The sequence below is a fragment of the Pomacea canaliculata genome, linkage group LG3, assembly GCF_003073045.1.
Source record: "Pomacea canaliculata isolate SZHN2017 linkage group LG3, ASM307304v1, whole genome shotgun sequence".
NCBI classification, from domain to species: domain Eukaryota; kingdom Metazoa; phylum Mollusca; class Gastropoda; order Architaenioglossa; family Ampullariidae; genus Pomacea; species Pomacea canaliculata.
Window position 1 is genome coordinate 9124209 of NC_037592.1, and position 20271 is coordinate 9144479.

Sequence of the window (20271 nt, forward strand, 5' to 3'; positions counted from 1 at the left end):
GTAAGGGAAAAGCAATTCAGAGAAATATGTATGAGGAGGCTGTGTGTGTGTGTGAGAGAGAGATAGAGCAGTTATATCACAAATGCAGTGTTCTGAAGGGCATGTATATGCAGAGCTTCTTAATACATTTGTGGATAGAAGTTATAAAAGAATGGTCTTGACATTGTTTATTAATGGATTGTCTGCATAACAGTTTTAAGACGTGTAGTTATTTTGAAAGATGCTCACACCCTTGCTGGAGCTGTGCTTTTAAATAAATAAAAATCAACCTCAGATGCATACTGAAATGGTTACTTTCCTAATCAGAAATCTTATATGTTCTGAGGCAAGATAATAATATTTGTTGCTGTATGTCTTACATATCTGTACTATCTTAAGTTATTTTTATTTGTTTATTCCACACTCTAGTTTAGAATGTCGATAATAATAATAATGATAATACTTGTTCACGCTCCCCTTGAAAATGACTCATCTTTACTCAATAAAAAGTTTGAATTCGAGTTCGAGTTTTCTCTCCCTTGTTTAGTTTTTATCTCTCACACACACTAACATCCTCTTTCTCCCTGATGCTTACAGGAAACTTTCTCGATCTAGTTTGATTTGTGTAAAAGATTAATGGTGTAGTTTCTTCTGTGTAGTATTATTTATCTGAAGTGACTCTGAGGTGTCATCTTAAAACTCAGGAAACAAACAGGAAGAGTGTGTTCCGGCAATCACTTTTACCAAATATAGCTTTCCAAAAATCTAAAGAAATATTCTTGCCAAATTTGGTAGTGTTCGGGAAAACAACTCGGGATTTGATCAGGCCTTAAAATAACACACAAGCTTCAATACCTCTTGTTCACCGAGCCTCTTAGCGCCGCCACACCTACAGACTATCATCATAGAACATCTCTGGCAAACTTCCGATTTGCAGTCTGTACCGACAGCAGCAACGCCCATGATTTTAGAAAAAATGGGAAGTGAGAGTGTAAAAGCTCCATGTTGCGGGATTTAAGTTTTTACAATAGTTAATTGTTTCATTAGTCCAATCATTGTATATCTGCATCTACAAAATTAATAAATACACAAAACTTTTACTGTTTACTTTTTTCTAATATTATTAGATATTATCTCTAACACCCACGACATAATGATGGTGTAGCTAAAGTGTTATCAATTCCCTTGATGTCCCTTTTGCTTGCAAATTTCTTTTACGCTCTTAAAAGAGCTTATTATACACTGTTAAAAGCAAAAGCGGCTCATCGAGCGAAAGCGGATGCTCTTATAGAAAAAATGATTAATCTCTTAAGTATCCGTTAAAATGAATTCGGTTTTACCCCTTCACATGGTAATATCAACGCCAGCATCTGTGTCCTATTCCGGTCTGGCATGTTGATCCTCTTTCTGGAATTTACAAACTGCAGCATGATCGTCAGAAGGTCTGACCAGTTACACATTGTATATTCCAACTCACATACCACTTACTAACTACTAGCTAAAAAAGCATCAAAAATGAACGTCAAAACAACTCATCATCATCATCATCGTCGTCGTCGTCGTTGTCATCGTTGTCGTCGTCGTCATGTAATTTGTGTAGCGCATAATCACATTCATGAAGGAACAGGGTCTCAGCGATTAAGAGAAGTAGGAGACATGGACAGAATACTAAAGATGAAAGGGCAAACAACTATGTATACAAGGAATAAAAGACAAACATAAAAGATTCAAAATGAGGTGTCATGGAACAAACAGTAAGGATGGAGAGAGTGTCATAAGTCTATTAAGGAAGACGAGAAGGCGAGCAGATCCACTGCTTCGCATCCCAGTAACAAAACTCCGGTGACCACATGTGGGTCTTCTGGTGACAGGGTTAGGGAGCGGCCATCAAACGAAGAGGGGAGGAGTCAGACTGGGATGTAGGAGAAGAGAGGGACAGAGCTCAGGAAGCCAAAGAAACAAAAACAAAGAGGAGCATTGTGCTGAATTCTGTACCTTCTGGAGTTTATTAAGAAGGTATGTGGCAAGCAATGAGTTACAATAATCAAGCAAAGAGAACAAACGCACAGACTTTTCTAATTTCAAATTTATTATTGACAATACATCCGTCACTGTATCTGATACTTCAACTCAATCCGTTCTGGCCATTCGTCTCACTAGACTTTAGGTAACAGATGACAGAGGATTAATTAATGACAGGCAGGAAAAGATTAAATTATCCAAAGTCTTGTAGCTGACAGCGAGCAGCGAGTTAAATGTAGATATTCTCAGTCATGATGCACCTAGACACCGGACCACAGGTCTCTTTATCCTCAGCATGTGATGAGAGTAGGTATGATGGCGTCAGTCATTCTTCAAGTCCCTCAGGCACAACAGACAGATTCCTATTCTGCAGGTAAAGCAGGCAGAAAATATTCCTGAAATTCCTAAATGGTCTTCATAATCAGTGTTTTGATGAAATTCAATAGTATGTGATAGAAATAACAAAAAATCTCCCAACCTCTAAAACTCGATGAAAATGTTCCTAATATCTATAAACAAATATATGAATGTTCATGATATATTTTAAGTGTTTATGTGAAGTGTTGAGATGGTGACTAAATAAAACGTTTTTTACCTTGCTTAGTTGATAAGTGGGATGTTTATCTACAAGACTGGAAATAAATAATGTTGTCTTTCACGACAACTTACATCCACAGCGTGTGAAGTAAGGACATTAAGTTGTACCTTCTTGCCTTTAGTGTGCTCCTGAAAGAAACTTAGGAAAACTAAAAAAAATGTTCTGATGGCCATTCTAATTTGAGAAGGCGCATTTTTTTAGCAGAACAAAATAAAAGTTTTAAAAATCGGAAGAACATGGATTACCCCGATTGTCCACCATAATCGACAGTACCCAGTGAGTGGCTTGAATACTTAATTATCCACTTCTACCTGATCAATCCGTACCCACTAACTGCAAACGATGACAGACGCTCCTTCGCCTTTGCTGAAACAATTGTGATTATAATTTTAATTATGAAAAAAAGAAAATTCACACTTTTTTAAATTACTAGACAGGAATGCAGGTTTTAAAAATATTAATCACAGACATTCGTTCACAAAGATTATATTGTGAGAAAATACTTACGGACTTACGAAGTTTGTTCTGAAAGCGAAATTTGGATAAATTAAACGCCGACAGTAAAGTTAGGCCCGTCACCGTTTGTTTCGCAAGGGAGATAAGGCGCGCTCAAAGCGGAAGACGGTTTTTGCAAGAGTGATCCCATAATATAAAGCGAGGTGCGGAGGAATCTGTCTCACTGCATCATTGAATCATCAAGTGTAAATGTAGACAAGATGAAAGATACCTTTGCATAAACCTCTCACTGTGGCATTGGCAGCTGCAACCTTTGCCTTCATTGCTGTTGTCAGCAAACAGTTGTCAGCTTCTTGTTCCATACATTCCATAGTGTGTATTAGAACCCTGTTGATTAGAAATATTGATGACATGAAATTTGCATAAATCGTACGAAATTAATGCATTAAAAGTTGGTAAACGATACACTAGACAAGGTTAGTACACTTTGCATAAAAACTCGTAGCTGCATGAAAATAAGATTTTATACTAACATTATCTGAAATGGTAATTACGTAATTGTTCGAATATTTAGCTTTTTATTTGTTTAGTTAGTTGTTATTTGATAGTGCATTCCCAGAGGTGCAGTTAATAATCCCCATCGTCATGTAATGACGAATCCTTTATGATTTTCATTAGCATCTGAATTGATAAACCTTTGAGTACAAAAAAGCCAAATCTCCGATGTCATGCTACATTGATGTTGCTTGTCATGTGACTATAGACTTCAAGATGTAAGCATCTTTAGTATTTAATGTTACAAAACTTACCTTTAGTATATCCATGTCATTTTTGTTTTATGCTCAGCTCTTGGACTTTTACAAATAGAATCGTTAGTTTAGTTAATCCAATCACTTTCAAATATTCTGCATTAGGTTGTGTATTCAAAATTACTTGCCATTCAACCAGAAACGATCCATCGCCAGTTTTTTTACAGTATTGCCTCTTACAACATTTAGAAGAAATGTCTAATTTATTTTATTCAGTCTAGAAGGAAACGCTGTTTGAGGAAAGAGAGAAGGTTACATGGAGGACAGATTGATAAACACAGAAATAGAGAAGATGAGAGAATAGGAATAGTACATGACAGGAAGTAGATAACAATCTAGTATATCGTCCTAAATTGACTCACCTGCACCATGTTCTTGGATCAAGTATGGCCTCTCCGACATCTGCAGCGTGAATCAAAACAACGCCCATCGACTTGAGGTCATCAAGGCTGACCTCCGATACCAGTTGAGCTTTGTAAACACAAGTCCTGAGACTTGCACAGGAAGAAGTGTTTGTTGTGTTTGGCTGAAAGACTTAAAATAACAGCCATAGGATGGTCACATCAAATAAATGTAATGGAACCATTTGAGTTAAAGAGAAGTGGTTCAGATCTTTATAAAGAAATGATTGATTTATTTGTTATTGATGAGCCTATAAATAACTTGACAATTAATAAATTAAGATAAAAATACATTTTGCAATTTCCTGGAAGGTAAAGGGAGTCAGAATCAAGAATAAAATCCTGTAAATGTCTTGTTGACCTTTAACTTTAAAGACTATGTGACATTTTCGAATAAAATTTAGTTTGTGACAGAGATAGGTTTCAAAGTGAGGCTTAGATACAGTGTGACTTTCACAACGAGGCTGTTTACTTGAGCATACTGCTTCGTAGCTTTTTTCAACCCGCTGCCACTGAAGACTGAGGCTGGAACTGCATGAACTGGTGTTTTTTACGAGACACTGGAACTGAGTCGCAAGACTCCTAGGAAAAAAATATTTTATGAAATAACATGTAATCTGATACTTTTACAATAAACTAGAAACTCCGAATGATGAGCAGAACACTTGATTTTCTATATATTTTAATGAAAAACATAATCATCTTCAAAAATCACACTAGCTTGAGTAGCAATAGTTAACGATTTCAGATAGTTGTTTTCTGTTTAGTAAACCAATATATATTGCATCTTACCTGCAAGTCTGGCTTTTAAATATCTCAACAGCTGAATGTAGTCTGCCGAACAGGAAGTCGACTTGATCTTCAGCATACATCCAACAAGTGAAAGCACTAGGACACTCTAATTTAAAAAAAAGTTTTCAAAATGCATGTTGGTATTATGGCATTGGATTGAATTGACGTTCAAGAATGAAACAAAATGAAAAAAGATATAAAGATGCAAATAAAACTAAAGATAAACTATTATTATAACCACTACAACAAATACAAATACTAACACAACACTACCTACAAAGCACAGGAACTAAACATTAAATATTATTACTACAACAGAAGCAGCAACAACCACAGATATTAAAACAATCTATTACTTCTACAACAACAATGAAAAGCACAACCATAAGAACTGCAAGATTATTGCTAAGACGTCAGCTGTCAGGTAACAAAAACACAACAGGAACAACAAACAACAAACAGTGTGGATGTCTTTGTGGTCTGACCTGTTTTGCACGCTCCTTCTGACATTTTAAATGTGATTGACAGCGACTGCCACACTTGTGTACTTTTATCGCAGTCTTTTATCTTCCCTGCACAGTTCTTGTAAATGTCTATACTCTTGCTGGTGACAGAAAAAAAGACAGTTTAGCAAATGTCAAAGACGAAGTGATAACGCGTCACGAAACTTACAGCAACAACAGAAAAAAACACAAACAGTTTAACAGTTGGAACATGTTCTTATCAAATAGTTAGGCTAAAAAGATCAAGAACAAAGACACGGTTATGTCGTTAAATATGTGGCCAATGGGAGTAATACGACTCTCTGGACAACCATGACGTCAAGGATTTGACTTCTTTCCATTGTACGAGGGGCTTATATATATATCTGTCTCGCAAGACGAGGGTGGAAGAAGGTTCCTTATTGGATTTGATGCATTGCACAGACCTCAGCCCAATTAGTGAGAAGAAAAAAATTAAAAAATTTTGCACTGCAGTAGATCGTTAAATAGTTCATAAGATAATGGAGATAATGCCGCAATGAAGCGTGTTTCGGCAGCTCTACCTTACACACTCTCACCCTATGTAGAGTAATGTCTTTAGTGGAACCTTCATTAAGTAAGCATAAATAAAACTGACTAGTGTGTATTTCTAAGTGAAGAAGAGCTCTCACCACATGCTGGCGGAGTGTAAGATGTCAGCAGTGCACGCGCACTTCACGAGCTCGATGGCGCACATGGTGTCTGCACAAAAACATTGAGGTCAACCCTGTTTGAGAAATTCTTAAAACTAGAACCACTATGTTATCGCTAAATTCTCAGTCATGCGTTTTCTCTTTATCTCTCTTCCTCTTTTTTTTTTAAATATGTGTTTATGTCCTTGTATTTGTCTTACCTCCCTTGTGTCATAGTCAACATCACCACTAAAGCAGTCCTACATAGCAAAGGCACACACTCACTGTCCTTCTTTACATAACATGCATAACACTCCAAATGCAAAAAATATCTACTTTCATCGCATTTATTATTGCAAAATCTGTTGGTTGCTTTTAAAATAAATGTTAATAAACTAATGATCTGTAATGTAAGCAGTTGGATTGCTTATCAAGTCCCCCAAATCGTTGATGACTTGACTTTTAATTTTGTCGACATTTAGTTTAAAAGCCATGAGCTGCTGAAGTAAGCAACTCGAGGGAAGATGAAAAAAGATTAAAAAAATGAAAAACAAGATGTTGGAGGATGAGTTTAAGTGTTAGTGTTGTGAAATAAAATGTGCTTACATTTTTAAAAACGATCTGAATTCTACAAACAAGGCACTTTCCCTTCTAGTTGAAAAAGGATAGTAAATAAAGATAATTAGGGATCTAACACCATATAATCGAAAAGCATTATTAACAAATACTTATGTAGATCTTGTGGCATATCTTATAAATGTATCTTATTTGCTCTTTCTTACACTCGGTTCTTGAATACACGTACAATTACTTATGACATTACCTTTTGAACAAGGGTCACTGTAAGACTGTCGAAGATTACTTATTTGACTGCTGATCACAGGATCGTCTTCACAGTAATTTGGCAACAAAGTATTGTTAACACAAGACTGCAGTTTCTCAAAAGAACTGTTGGCAAAAACGACAATAAATTTATATCATGTTATTCTTTATATTTTAATCTTGTTATAAAGAGTACAAGCATTAGTGTTTTAAATGTATATATAAATTTATATGAAACAAAGGAAATGGACGAAAGAGACAAAGAAGTGTGTGAGTGTAAAAGACAGTTAAAAGACGATAGATGCAATACATCAATCCTCTCTGATGATAGAGACAATACAACTATAAACGAGTAATCGGACAAAGAATCAGTCAAAGAAAGAGAAGGAGAAAACTCTGAGCCTAAAGATACGAAAGCTCACGAGCAGGTAGTTTCCACAGACTGGATGACGTGGCACTGGACTAACTGGATTGACTGGCGGGTTTGGACACCAAACTGTGCATCTGATTTGAGAGATGAATTGCAGGCGTGAAGAAGCAAAGTACAGTTTTGTCTGGCATCAGTATCTGAAAATCAAACAACCATTTGTGATAATAGTTATTTATCATAATATTAACTAATACACGCATCTGAGATCTTTTCTTCTTGTTCCACAGGCTTTAGAATGTTCAACTAAAACATTAAAACTTGAAATGTTTGGGAAAGAATTATGCTAACCTTAGTATTTTCTATTATACTCCCTATTTTTTTACGCTAGATTGTTTGAGAAAGGAATTTTACAAATTAGTGTTGAATTTCACAGAGAACCTGCTTTTCTTTAATATCCTGAAGTACTTTCAAGTATAACATGACCCTTTCATAATAAGAACATATTGCAGAGGAATGTGATATAGGATTTTACAAACGTCTAGCATAAAACTGAACTACTCACAAAAACAGAAACCTGTCTAAAGCCTTTGGAAACTTTTCTAAATACTGCAAAACTATGTTTACATGTCACTCATATAACAATATTGAAAAACAATAAAACAGACACAACATTTGACAATTCCAATATTCTTTATACGGTTAATAATAAACCATTGCAATATCATATCAATTAGTGTCATAAAATAAGATGTAGGCATTCCATTTTTCAGTAGGTATATAGGAATTCACGCACGTGAACATGTTAATTATATGTGAAGCATGAACTCTGCAAAAGTATGGCAAGTTGAAAGGCAAGCGACATTATCTTCTTGGAATGAAATCACATGTAAACAGCCAATAAAAAGTCAAAAGTAGAGATTTAAGACCCCAGAACAGACATTCAATTCAATTCAATTCAATTCAATTCAATTCAATTCAATTCAATTCAATTCAATTCAATACAACTTTATTCATCCACAAGGGCAATTAGAGGTATGATGACACGCCAGCACACTAGAGGGAAGAATGATGTGAGAGATGAAAGGGAATAGATTCTGGCGACATACACACACACATGTGCACACACACACACACTCATACAGTAACACAGCAACAGGAGGTTCAGTGGGCACCCCGCACAAGGTCACCTCAGACGGACACATCATCACAGCTAGTGGAATTTAAAGAAGCTGAATAGATTGTGAGTACTTCTGTCAATGTTTTTTTAAATAAAGCGGAACACAATCACGAAAGCAATCACATGATGGTGGGATAACTACAAAGAGACATGCGGAAGGCAAGTAGAGAGGTAGACAAGAAGACAAAACTGAACGACAGACAAACTACAGACACAAACAGAGATATAAATCACACGTACGTTACTTCACAGACAATTCACAGCTACCTTCACATAGTCCATCTAGTGTAGCCTTTAAAGTCACTGCTTGCTCTTTTTCTGTTGCATTGAGGGAGCATTTATCAGCCTCCAGTATCACGCATCCTGCTGCATGTGTCAAATATCTGTTGATTGACAAATTTATAACTCATTTAGGAATTTGTTTCAGGAAATGGATGTACTGTCTACATATTTTCTGTCTTCAAACTTTCAAATTTTTGTAAAATTGATTAAAAGTAGATATTAGTTAAACGATTTTCTCACGCTTAGTCAGCATCTTAGTTTCCCCCCGCAAAGTGTACACAAAGTATGCTGCCATAGTAATGCCTGTGGTAGACATCTTGAGTCACCTTTCTTAATTTTCTGTTGTCTATTTCATTTATTACTTGGTAATCCTCCTCCTCCTCCTCCTCCTCCTCATCATCATCATCAAGCATACTTTATAATAAATTGCATTCACGTGAAATCAAATAAAACTAGGGATCGAAGCTTTATAAACTTTGCTGGTTCGGTCAGAACAAGTAAATATCATGGTAACATTATTATTAAGTCAAGCGGCTGTCAAAAACAAAGCAAAGAAGTGCTAGTAGCATACACGCAGACAAATGCACAGACAAATTCATACTAACGAACACCACCAGCCAGGATTGACGAAAGCGTCCATAACCGCCGCAGGGTTTGCCAGGATAACTGATTCATCATTTATGTCTTCAGCTATGATGTTCTTCGTCACGACTGCATCATAGGAACATCTCTGTAGGCTCGAACAGTTTGAGAAATCGTCCCACATCTTGACTGGAGCTTAAAAATAACATAGAATGACAATTGTGATTACTGACTACACTGGGTCTATTACACTTTACCACATGAAAAATTAGTGTATGGGTACCTCTATTTCCATGATTCTCTTTTTGTTTCATTAAAAAATAACTTAGCGAATACCCCATTTCTGTTTACGATATCTAAGTTAATAAATTCTAAATTTTGACATGTATGCAAACAAGCCTAAACTGTAATGAATTACATATTCACATCGCTATTCATGCATTACCATTGTCTGCATCCCTAATGAAAATCACGTGCTTTGATGATGTGAAGGTTTCGACATTTTTCTGAGGTATTTAACACAACTGAGGCGAGGCCATAGCCGGCGTCTTCAAATCGATGCCCGTAGACTTTCCCACGGCCATCGCATAGGATGGATGCTATGGTGTCATAGTACAATTTGTAACCCTGTGCTGTAAATGAACGAATACATAAGGGAGAGAACGCGTGAACCTTTAGGACTTGTTCCTCCAACGATTACTTCCCTTTAAAGGGTGAAAAAGTCAACCAATCGGGTGTTACCGCGTGTAAATTCCACTCTTATGTTTTGTTTACTTAAGCGCCATATTGACATTTGTTGGGGGTCACTCCTTTTGACGTGGATTTGTACTCAAATAACGGAAAATGAGAAGAAAACAGTAAGTAATATTTAAATTCTATTGTACATAGAATTTTATTTTTATTTTATTTTTATTTATTAGAATAAAATATTATCTTGTTTTAGTACTTTAGGCATGTATATATTATGTAAATTTTTTTTTCTTAATTTCTGACTTGTATGACCTTCCACCCGGTTGTGAAATTTCTGCCCCATACAATTATTATCTTTGATATTTACATACCTACAACTTGGGAAGACAAGCAGATTATTTTTTGTGAGTTTAGGAATTAGTGTGTTTATAAGGACAGCATGAATATTCAAAATACAGATATTACTCTGTTATAAAATTAGAATGATGATGATGACAAATTCATGTCTTACATTATTTTTGTAACATAAATGATCAGTTAAGACAAACTGTACTAAGAACATTGTTTTTTCGTTTTACTGGCTGACAAAGAAACTTGATTTTGCTCAATCCTCGCACACAGGGTATTAAAAGTAAAATGTTTCCTTTGTAATTATCAGTTTATACACATGTTATGTTATGTTTAACTAAAGTATCGAGACAGCGCTCAGGCAGAATCCTTTTTTACCTGAACACAACGTTTGAAGACTTCTGTCAACCTGCTGCCACTTATTAGAAAGACTGGAACTGCATGCTTTGGTGTTCTCTGACAGACACTGGAAAAATGTTGTATCCCTAGAGAAAATATCAACGTGTTCATTATTACCATATGCTCAGAAAGGAAGTTAAAATAATGCCTATTAAAACTTAAAATTAATGTATTTTTGTACACTGGCCTTAGTCAATATAATAGTACAAACAGATATTGGGTTCCCCGATGTTTCTTCATGCTTTTACCAAAAGAAGACAAAAATCGAGTTCTAAGCATGCACAACATAAGAAATAGCCAAAATTACAAATCCAATTTTAGAAATCTTTCATGGACAATAATTATAGATGATTATTTACATAATGTAGAACGGTTTAAGATATAATATGGGTAAATTAGAAATGACATCCGATCTCTTTCAATTGTAAATTAGAGTTAAACGTACAGTAAGAAAAATTCAAACCCAAATTATCCGTAAGATATGTAAAACAAAAAAGTTCATTAATGAGCTTTGACAGTTAACTAAATATTGAACATGACAGTTAAGCCAAAATTAACCCGAGATTTGACAAAATAAATTCTCATTTGTACCATTTGACTTACATGAAAGAAATTCAAAGCAATCAGATTTTAAAGGGTTTAAACAGGTTTCTGTAAACAATCACAAACACATTTTTTATAATATAATTTTTTCTAAAACAAGCGAAGATAAAAAGAAATAGTAATATTATGAGGATTATTGTATCAGTTAGCAAGTTTGATATTTAATAGAATTACATAAAGTTAAAACTTTGAAGAGAAGGTGCAAGATTTGTACCTGCAGATTTTTTCATAATTAGCTGAAAAGTCGGAAATATCAGACGAAGAACTAAGGAGTTCGGCGTAATCAGTAAAACATTGGAACGTGCCGGGACATTCTGAAAAGCAGCAAATGGCATATTTCAAAAACTTTGAAGACAATACAACAAACCTTGACATTAAGTTGTTAAAGCCCTATTTTATTTCATTGTCTGTGAAGTGTCTGTTTTCTAACTCTTGTTTCGTTCTATTCACTAACACGATATGTCAGATTGTTATGTAAAGCTCCCTCGGACACTGAAACAATTATTTGCGATACTCTAATCTTAAACTCCGTGATATAACTTGTTATTTATCTTTTTCTCGTACTAGGATACAGAGATCCTTCCACTTTTCATATCGGGACTTTTCAGAATCCGCGGGAGAAATGTTGTCAGGTAGAGTTACTTGGCGTGTTGTGAGACAAGCATCGTGTCTAGTACTATAGTCAGTACAGTGAGTTCACTGATGTCAACAAAACAATCATCGGGTTTGTGCAACGCCGATCCAACTAGTGGGTACATTGAAAGACTTGAAAATGAACTAGTGAAGTTCATACCATTTCCAAGACGGAAAAATGTCTCCGATAAAACATTGCAATCGACCACATGGGCAGTTTGGCATGGAGCGTCTGGTTAACAACTACACCTTTCACGTTTGCACTAAACTAAGTCGAATAATTTAACACCAGTGTGTAAAAAAAGTGTCGTGACAGAAAAAAGCCCCCCCCAAAAAAAAAAAAAAAAAAAAAAAAAACCAACAAAAAACAACAACAAAACAAAACAAAAATCAAATCCAGCAGAAAAAATGACACCTCTATAGTAGACTTAGTTCCTGTCGCTTTGGAATGACGAACGGTCAGCATACACAAAAGTTCTCTGAGCAACAGAGGTTAAAATAAAAGATGTCATAGTCAAATGAACTGTGTCCATCGTGAAGTATCCACGGCAAACGGGAATAGAAACCCACACGAATCGAAGGGGCATTACAAACCAAACGTACGTAGGCAGAAAAATCACATGTCAACAAGGTCCAACACAAAGACGCCAGATAAGACATAGGAGAGAACGCATCCGCCCCAAGTAAGGCGAAAGGACATCCCTCTATTATAAATTTAAATAAACACTTTATTTAAATAACGTGTAAAAAATAATAGTTTATTGTATACAAACCAAATGACTTAAAATTTACAAAATTAAAGTATAAATGTACCTAATTTGCACACTGTTGTAAACAAGTAAATGAATCCAATGGCCTCTTGCATTTCTGTGGAATGACCACATTGCTTGATAAGGTTGAAGCAGTCTCGAAGACTGTCTATGTTCTTGCTATTGACAGAAGAAATAGAGGAACGTGGTTGACACAAAAAGCGAGTTATCCAGCGTATGAAGGATATGAAACAAACCAGAATTTGAAGGTAAAACTTTAAAATCGGAAACTGAATTTACTTTGATGGACAAGATATGTATCTGTAAAAATCTGGTGAATAGTCGGTAAATATTACTTTCAGGTGATTAAAAACAATAACAATAAACCACACATACATAGTGCTAGGAAAGCAATGAACAGATTGGTAACATGTCTGAAGAATTCCTTACCATGTCTTGGTGATGGACTGTGAAGTAAGAGGTTTTACCCTTTCCGTATCAGTGATGCAAAAGCATTGCTTGATCTTAGTGTCACAACGTCCTCCTGAAAATTGAGTTTAAGCTGTCTGAGAAAGAATAAAAAAGTAACAGAAAAACTGATGGCTGTAAATGGCTGTTTTATGTGTTGTGTTGTCCCTTGCACTCGTCAGCATCACAACAATGACACTCCTTTCATCCATTACTTTGTCTGTAGGTCCATATACGCTCACTTCCAGCCATGATAAGAGGACGATGACGAAACGTATATAAAATAATAACAAGAAGTTTGGTGGGCCTACAGATGACAACTAGATTTTAGGTTGTAAACGATATGTAAGCATAGTTACATATATCTATTCCATTAAAACAAATATAGAACAGAAGGAACCTAAAAATCTTCAATCGGATGTATTTTTAAAAAGTAAGTTTTTAATTTTAATTAGTTCTCCTATGCTTTCTATGACAACAATTACCTTGCCAACACTTCATGTTATCCTCTTCAATACGTTTTAATTCGCTTCTAATTTCCACATCATTGTAACATGAAAACTCGGTGTTCTTCAAACAGTCCTGAAAGTTCTTGTACAAGCTGTTGACACAATTATTCTATAATCTCCAAAATTGTAAGCTTTAAATCAAAGGACAGCAAAAGGTGACCTTCAACATGAATTAGGCGAGCGGAAGAATAGACAGAATGTAAAAGTATAATTATAAGTATGAAGTATTTGATGGTCCCCATCCTCGCAGGCTTTAGTCTTTTGTTCTTTATTCAATAACTGCGCAATGTGCATCCCCCATAACCACAACAGTGAGGGGTGAAGAGTGAGAGGCAGAGGTCTAGAAACAGAACAAAATAGAAGAAGAAAGTGGTGTAGACAATGGTACAGAGTGTGGATAAATGTCCCATAGACTTTTAGCCGTAAAGACCATTGGTTCACCATGTCTCTTCATTTGTATTTTCGCTTGTATTTTCCATTTCCTGAAAAATCGGCCATTCGCTGCTCGATGGAAGATTTTTGGTGGCTATCTAGGAAACATTAAGACATTAAAAAGACAGAAATAAAACAAAAAATGTCGGACGGAAAGCAATAAAAGGAACTAGACAGAAGGGAGAAAAGAAAAATGGTACCAACCAGAAACTAAAACAATTACTCACTTGCATTCGTTTTCTTCATGGTTGATGATTTCGCATTCGGTTCTATTATCTGATGACGACCCAGCTATCAACGAATCTGAGACTGGCCTTAAAGTAGTCTTGCAAGTATTTAAAATAGCTGTGCAGTTTGTTCCTGAAACTGGCAATAGGAGTTGAGCTTTTTGCTTTGTATTACAACTTACAAATTCGAAACAAATCTGGTTGTAACAAAATTCTCCATCCGTGTATGTCCAGTGTATTTTCATTATGTAAAGTTTCATGTGACAAAGCAGAATCACGAACACTTTGCCAATAAATCGACATCTTGTCAAAACCATAGAGGTTGTTTTTTTAAAGCATTGATAATAAAGAGTTAAATACTATAACATGTTACAGTTTGTGTAAAATTAAAAAGCATACCACTTTTTAGGAAGACAAGCAAAAGTCCCGCTAGCACAAAGCTGTTCTTCGCCATCCTGACCACGAAGAGAAGATAACTCGACAGCCGTATGTTTCTTCAGTGAGAGCTTTTAGATTAATTTCCAGCAGCCTACAAAACTAAATAAACAAAAAGTCGTCCTTAATTCCCAAATAGGGACGACTGAAGAAGTAGGTTAAACAAACACTTGCCAAGCATGAACATATGTCCGGTTATTAAGAGTCTGTACGTATTTCATGTGCAGACAACTCACTTTTACCAAATATGGATTCACCGGAAACAGTACAATGCTCTTAAACTAAGCAGACTGGAGGTTGGAGGGGAAGAGGTGGTATTTTGTAAACTACATCCTTGTACAGAGTTCAGCGAAGTAACTTGAACAATGAAATCCTCTCTAGACATCAAAGTTCGTTTAGCAGAAATATGCGCCTAATTATATCTATAATGTAGCATTGTCGCAAACTTAACAATGGTATGCAAACATCTCGTTTCTTTCTTGTGTGTGTGTTTGTGTGTTTGTTTGTATGTTTGTTTGTTTGTTTGTTTGTTTGTTTGTTTGTTTGTTTTGCATCCTTAATACGCTGCACACGAAAAAAAAAATCCGAGAGTCAATCACACAATAAACTTAACTGTATAATTGTAATTATACAGTACACTTTTCAAATAATTTATGTTTTTTCGTTTTAGATGAAGAGAGCAGGTTTTATATTATTGCGTCACTGCTGACAACGGTCTGATCATTGATTAATAAAATCACAAATTTTATTGGCTGGTACTATAAAGCTCTGTATGGCCTGGGTAGACAATAACTTGCCTTAGTATAGTGGCTTTACTGGTTGGCGGCTCTCTGACAAAACAGATTTTCAGATATTACACTATAGATGACTCACAGCAAGTTAAAGCTAAATGACGATGAAAAGAAGCTTTTGCGTTTTCAAAGAGGAGAGCCAGAGTTTACACTGTAGTGCTTGTCTCCGTTCCCTTGGTAACTTCAGCGTGTAACCTAGGTTGCAAAATGTTTTCTGTCTCTTAAGCATGTTTCTAACATCTGTTGTCCTGCGTGCTGCAAACTCCGGAAGTTCAGCTCCATTCGCCGCACTCTGTCCATCTCAAACACCAAAACTTTCATCTGCTCATTTGTTCTGTGTAAACTAGACTATTGCAACTTTTTGTTTTTACTAGCTGTCCACAATACCTCATTCCTAAGATTGAGAAAGTCACACTAATTTCTTACTCTCATCACTGGCTACCAGTTAGAGCCAGAGTATACTATAACTTGTCGTTTTTTCGATGCAAATATTAGGAAACAAAGCAGCAATAATCTCCATTTAAAGTCTATCGCGCCTGCGATACAATACTCAGAGCATTACTGAGTGCAACTACAGGGAAGTTTAATGTGTTTTAAATTTTGTCACTTTATTGTTTTAGTTGCTTTTGCAAAATAGATTGCAGCGATGAACCAGACACTTTCAGGTTCTGATACAATCTGCAAAATGTTATTTCATTCTAGTTATTGTGAATGAATAATTACAAGAAACTTTTTTCCGGTTTTTGTTCTTATAGTCACCCTTATATTCACCGTTTTTATTAAAGTTGATAAAACGTAGCTATTGTCTGTAGTATGATGTAGTAGTTACTGTTTTAGTTATTGTGGTATTAACTGTATGTGTTGTTGTAGTAGCATACGCCCTTGTGATCTTCCCTGACATTTAAGATTAATTTACATATCTTTAATTATCTACAATCTTCAGACGTTGTCTCGATAGGTGATTCAGTCCACCACTAAATACTATTGTAACCTTTTGTAACACCATTGGCTGTTACGAAAATATTTGTAACCAAAGTGCCCTGGTGCTTTTGCTTGTTGGATGGATGCTCAAGATCAGGTAGACTACCTGTTTGCCAGACTGTACTCTTCTGTACAGACGTTGACAAGCCACACTTGCGGGTAACTAGCACTTACTTTAGGAATTTTTCTAAAAACAAAACACCTGTGGTTAATCCTTAGTTAAATCATTTTTATGCTGGTTAATCCTTTTTTCAGTAAAATTAACTAAAATAATTTAATGCTCTTTGCGTCATTAAGAGTTTGTGCTTAATTATACTCATTAAAATGGCCTGTTGCACATGCTAATTCATGAAAGTATTTGTTCTAGAATTCTAAGGCCACGGTTCCAGTGCCTGTCTAGAAACACCAGTTCATGTAGTGACAGCCTCAGCAGCAAGTGGCAGCGAGTTGAAAAAAGCTTTGAGGCGGTTTGTACAGGTAAACAAACACACAGCATCTTGAGACTCACATTGGCTCTCTTTGAAGCACTAGCTTTGTTATCGCTGTTCACTGGAAAACGGCTTCTATATGTTGAATTTGTAAATTATTTTATACTTTTTACTAAGCGATGAATTAACTGTCTTACCTAGTAGTACAACACTCAAATATGATTTCATTTTGAATAGAACTATATTGACTATCTTTAAATAAAATGATTGCCGTGAAGTCAGGTGAAATGACCAGGTATGACTGTTATTTTGAAGTCTTTGAGCAAAACACGACAAAGACTTGGTCCTGTCCAAGTGTAAGGACGTGTGTTGACGAAGCACAGCTGGTGCCGGGGGTCAGTCTTGGTGACTTGGAGACACTGGTCTCTGTCTCGCTTTCCGCTGCAGACATCGGAGCGGCCATACTTACTCCCAGCACATGGTGCAGGTAAGTAAACAGAACATAATATTGTAAACTGATCTGCTCTTACCGCCATCTATCACCTCCATTCTTTCCCTGTCGGTTCCTCCCTTCCATCTCTTATTTTATTCAAACACTAAATAGTGCACTTTTCAATTTTGCAATGGAACTTTTACTGAGACTTGATCTGGTGCAGAATATTTTTAAATGTCCGGAGATACTAAACTATTCTATTAGGACTCCCCCACATCAACATGTTAAAATATCGATGAGTCTTAATAAAGGTTCTATCTTGATTCTCTTTTTTATTTAAATTGCCTCTAAGAACAATTTATAATGTCAATTATTAAAGTATCACTCCATTTTGTGGAAAATAATATCACATTAAAAAAAAACTAAATCGGAATGTGTGTGAATATATATGTATATAATAAATATCGGAACACCTTTGAGAGGGTGAAAGAATAAAGAATCTTGCAGGCTTGAAAAGTAACCATTCTAACATCTAGTTTAAAATGTCAGATTTTGTTAGCTACAAATGATATTCTCATGCAGTTCGAGTTCAAATCCAAGATATTTTAACTTGGCGTAGTATTTCCCAATCCTTATTTGCATCTAAGGTGTGATTACACCTTAGGTGTGATTCGTGTGATACAAAATAGGAAATGTGTAGTAGGCTTCTGTAATTCAGTTAGAAATTTGTCCTCTGTGGAACATTTGTGCAAAATGTACTCCCTAAATACAGTTTAAAGAGTGTAAGAAAAGCAAAGGACAGTGAGAAGAAAGAGAATATTCAAGAAGTAATGTAGACAATGGGAGAAAGAGTGGGGAATGGTCCAGTGACCATGGAGACGAGGGGTTCAGCAGGGATGAGATGCAATCAAATGAATAAATCAGACAATCGCCGATGAATGAGATTTTTCGCGGCTCACTGGAGTGAGCTTGCCAACCGTTGTCCTATAAATAGAGAGTATAGAGAGAAAGAAAGGAAGTGGGAACATGAAGAAAATGAAAGGAGTAGGACAGGTAATGGCGACGGAAAGACAGAAAGTGGGACAAAAATAAGTGAGGGAAAGAAGTGAAGACAGAAGGCGGACAGAGACAAGTGATTAAAGGATTAAAGATGACTCGTCGAACAAAAGGACTCACTTGCATTCGTTATTATGATCTTCAACGGTTTTGCAGTGGTCTCTATAAGATAATCGCTCATTTGTGACGTTAACAGTTGGGGATGACCTTAGAGACTTCTTGCAAGCATCTAGAATATCTCTGCAGGTCCTTTCTGAAACTGACAATGAAAAACCGTTTGAGTTGTGATAATAGTTTAATGCCTTGTGGAAAGTCCAAACAAATCAGCATCAACATCAGCCTAAGATCTCTCACAACTTCAGGGACTTTGAAAAGGCCTTTGACATAGTGTGGCAAGAGAGACTATGGCAAGTGATGCAAAACTTCAGTATAGAGGAAATCGAGAAAGTTTGCTTTAAGTGCTCAATCCCTAAGTATAAAATGTACGAAAATTCGTGGAATAACATCATCTACCTGTTGGTACGATGAAGAGTAGAAATCCTGTTATCACAAGGCAGCTCCTAGGCATGACAACTATATAAACCTCTTCTCTGAGGACTGAAAGTCTACAAGCTCACCTTACGGACTTTCATCTGGTAGCCTTGGAGAACTGTTATGTTTGTTTTCAGCGGGAAAATTTTCAGGTCTTTGCAGTATTCAGTCCATTGGTTAAGAAAATAATTTTCTTTTCCCTGAGAGAAATGTCTGTATGTCTTCGGTATGTAAAACATTTTTAACATCTTCGTAAGGATGCTCATTATCCAGTCGGCGAAACTTACCCCAACAACCAGCACACACCCACACACACACACGCACGCACGGACGTACACGCGCAGAGACATTGTGTGAGAGAGAGAAGGAGATGGGGAGTGTGGCAAATGGACTTAGTGTCAGTGGTCTTTATTTTAATGCATTCAAGAGTAAAACTAGAAAATGTTTTTTTTTTAATAGGGTGTGATTGCAATAAATGTTAGGTGCCCTTCAGGCCTGTTTGTTACATTATTAAGTCATTTCACTCGTAGTTTTCTTTCAAAAACGTGATTTTCTAATGAATAAATCAATATCCACCTTCACAACATCAGGCTTTGACTCCATCCTTTTCCCTTTTTTCCCATTCATACTACGTCTCTATTCACTAAGACAATGATCGATTAGAATATAATTCTACTATAAAATGTAAATTTAAATACTTGAGCATGAAGTAACAGAACTAAAATAATGGGTATGTGGTTGTTAACAGTGTGTGTGCGTGCATGCTTGTATGACGTGTCTTCAACAACGTATACTGTATGCAGACCACATTTCTTTCCACTAGCATTCAGTTTTAAACTTGTTGGTGGTGAACACTTGACATCATTTTACCATAATGTAGCAACATGTACATCGTACCAGGGACACTTCGTACACACGGTGCGATATCAACGAAACTGTCAGTCAAGTGAACAATTCCGGCAATTAAACACTGAACATCCGGACAGAGAAATTGCTGAGTAGTTACAGGGCGTGGTGACAGTTGACTCACCAGCGGGTCTCCTCCTTCTTCCCCAAACTGTTTACAAGATTGTGTTCTCTGTTGTCATATGGTCTTAGTTACTGGTTCGGCGTAA

The 20271-nt window shown here is 36.0% G+C and overlaps 1 protein-coding gene across 3 annotated transcripts; it reads right to left on the reverse strand.

The window, feature by feature from the left end:
• Nucleotides 1-1965: 1965 nt before the first annotated feature.
• LOC112559726 lies at nt 1966-19233 on the reverse strand. 3 transcript variants are annotated; one of them, XM_025231084.1, is made up of 20 exons: nt 19139-19233; nt 18746-18884; nt 14901-15038; nt 14502-14640; nt 13819-13934; nt 13316-13409; nt 12930-13045; nt 11698-11797; nt 10860-10966; nt 9467-9638; nt 8847-8962; nt 7455-7599; nt 7034-7158; nt 6211-6280; nt 5543-5661; nt 5058-5163; nt 4738-4847; nt 4227-4398; nt 3327-3442; nt 2035-2965 (listed from the first exon to the last, which is right to left on the reverse strand). In XM_025231084.1, exons 3-20 carry the CDS (start codon nt 14953-14955, stop codon nt 2907-2909), a joined length of 2037 nt encoding a protein of 678 aa, XP_025086869.1. In that variant the 5' UTR covers nt 14956-15038; nt 18746-18884; nt 19139-19233; the 3' UTR covers nt 2035-2906. The 3 variants fall into 3 exon arrangements, with proteins under 3 accessions (XP_025086870.1, XP_025086869.1, XP_025086868.1); XM_025231083.1 differs by lacking the exons at nt 18746-18884; nt 19139-19233 and having other exon boundaries at nt 14901-15171; XM_025231085.1 differs by lacking the exons at nt 13819-13934; nt 18746-18884; nt 19139-19233 and having other exon boundaries at nt 1966-2965; nt 14901-15176.
• Nucleotides 19234-20271: the final 1038 nt, after the last annotated feature.

Coding starts and splice junctions, on each gene's coding strand:
- LOC112559726 (XM_025231084.1), bottom strand. CDS start 14,955: ATGGCGAAGAACAGCTTTGTGCTAGCGGGACTTTTGCTTGTCTTCCTA. Junction 13,935..14,501: donor CATGAAGAAAACGAATGCAA/GTGAGTAATTGT, acceptor TTGTGTCAACAG/CTTGTACAAGAACTTTCAGG. Junction 6,281..7,033: donor CAGTGACCCTTGTTCAAAAG/GTAATGTCATAA, acceptor GTTTTTGTGCAG/ACACCATGTGCGCCATCGAG.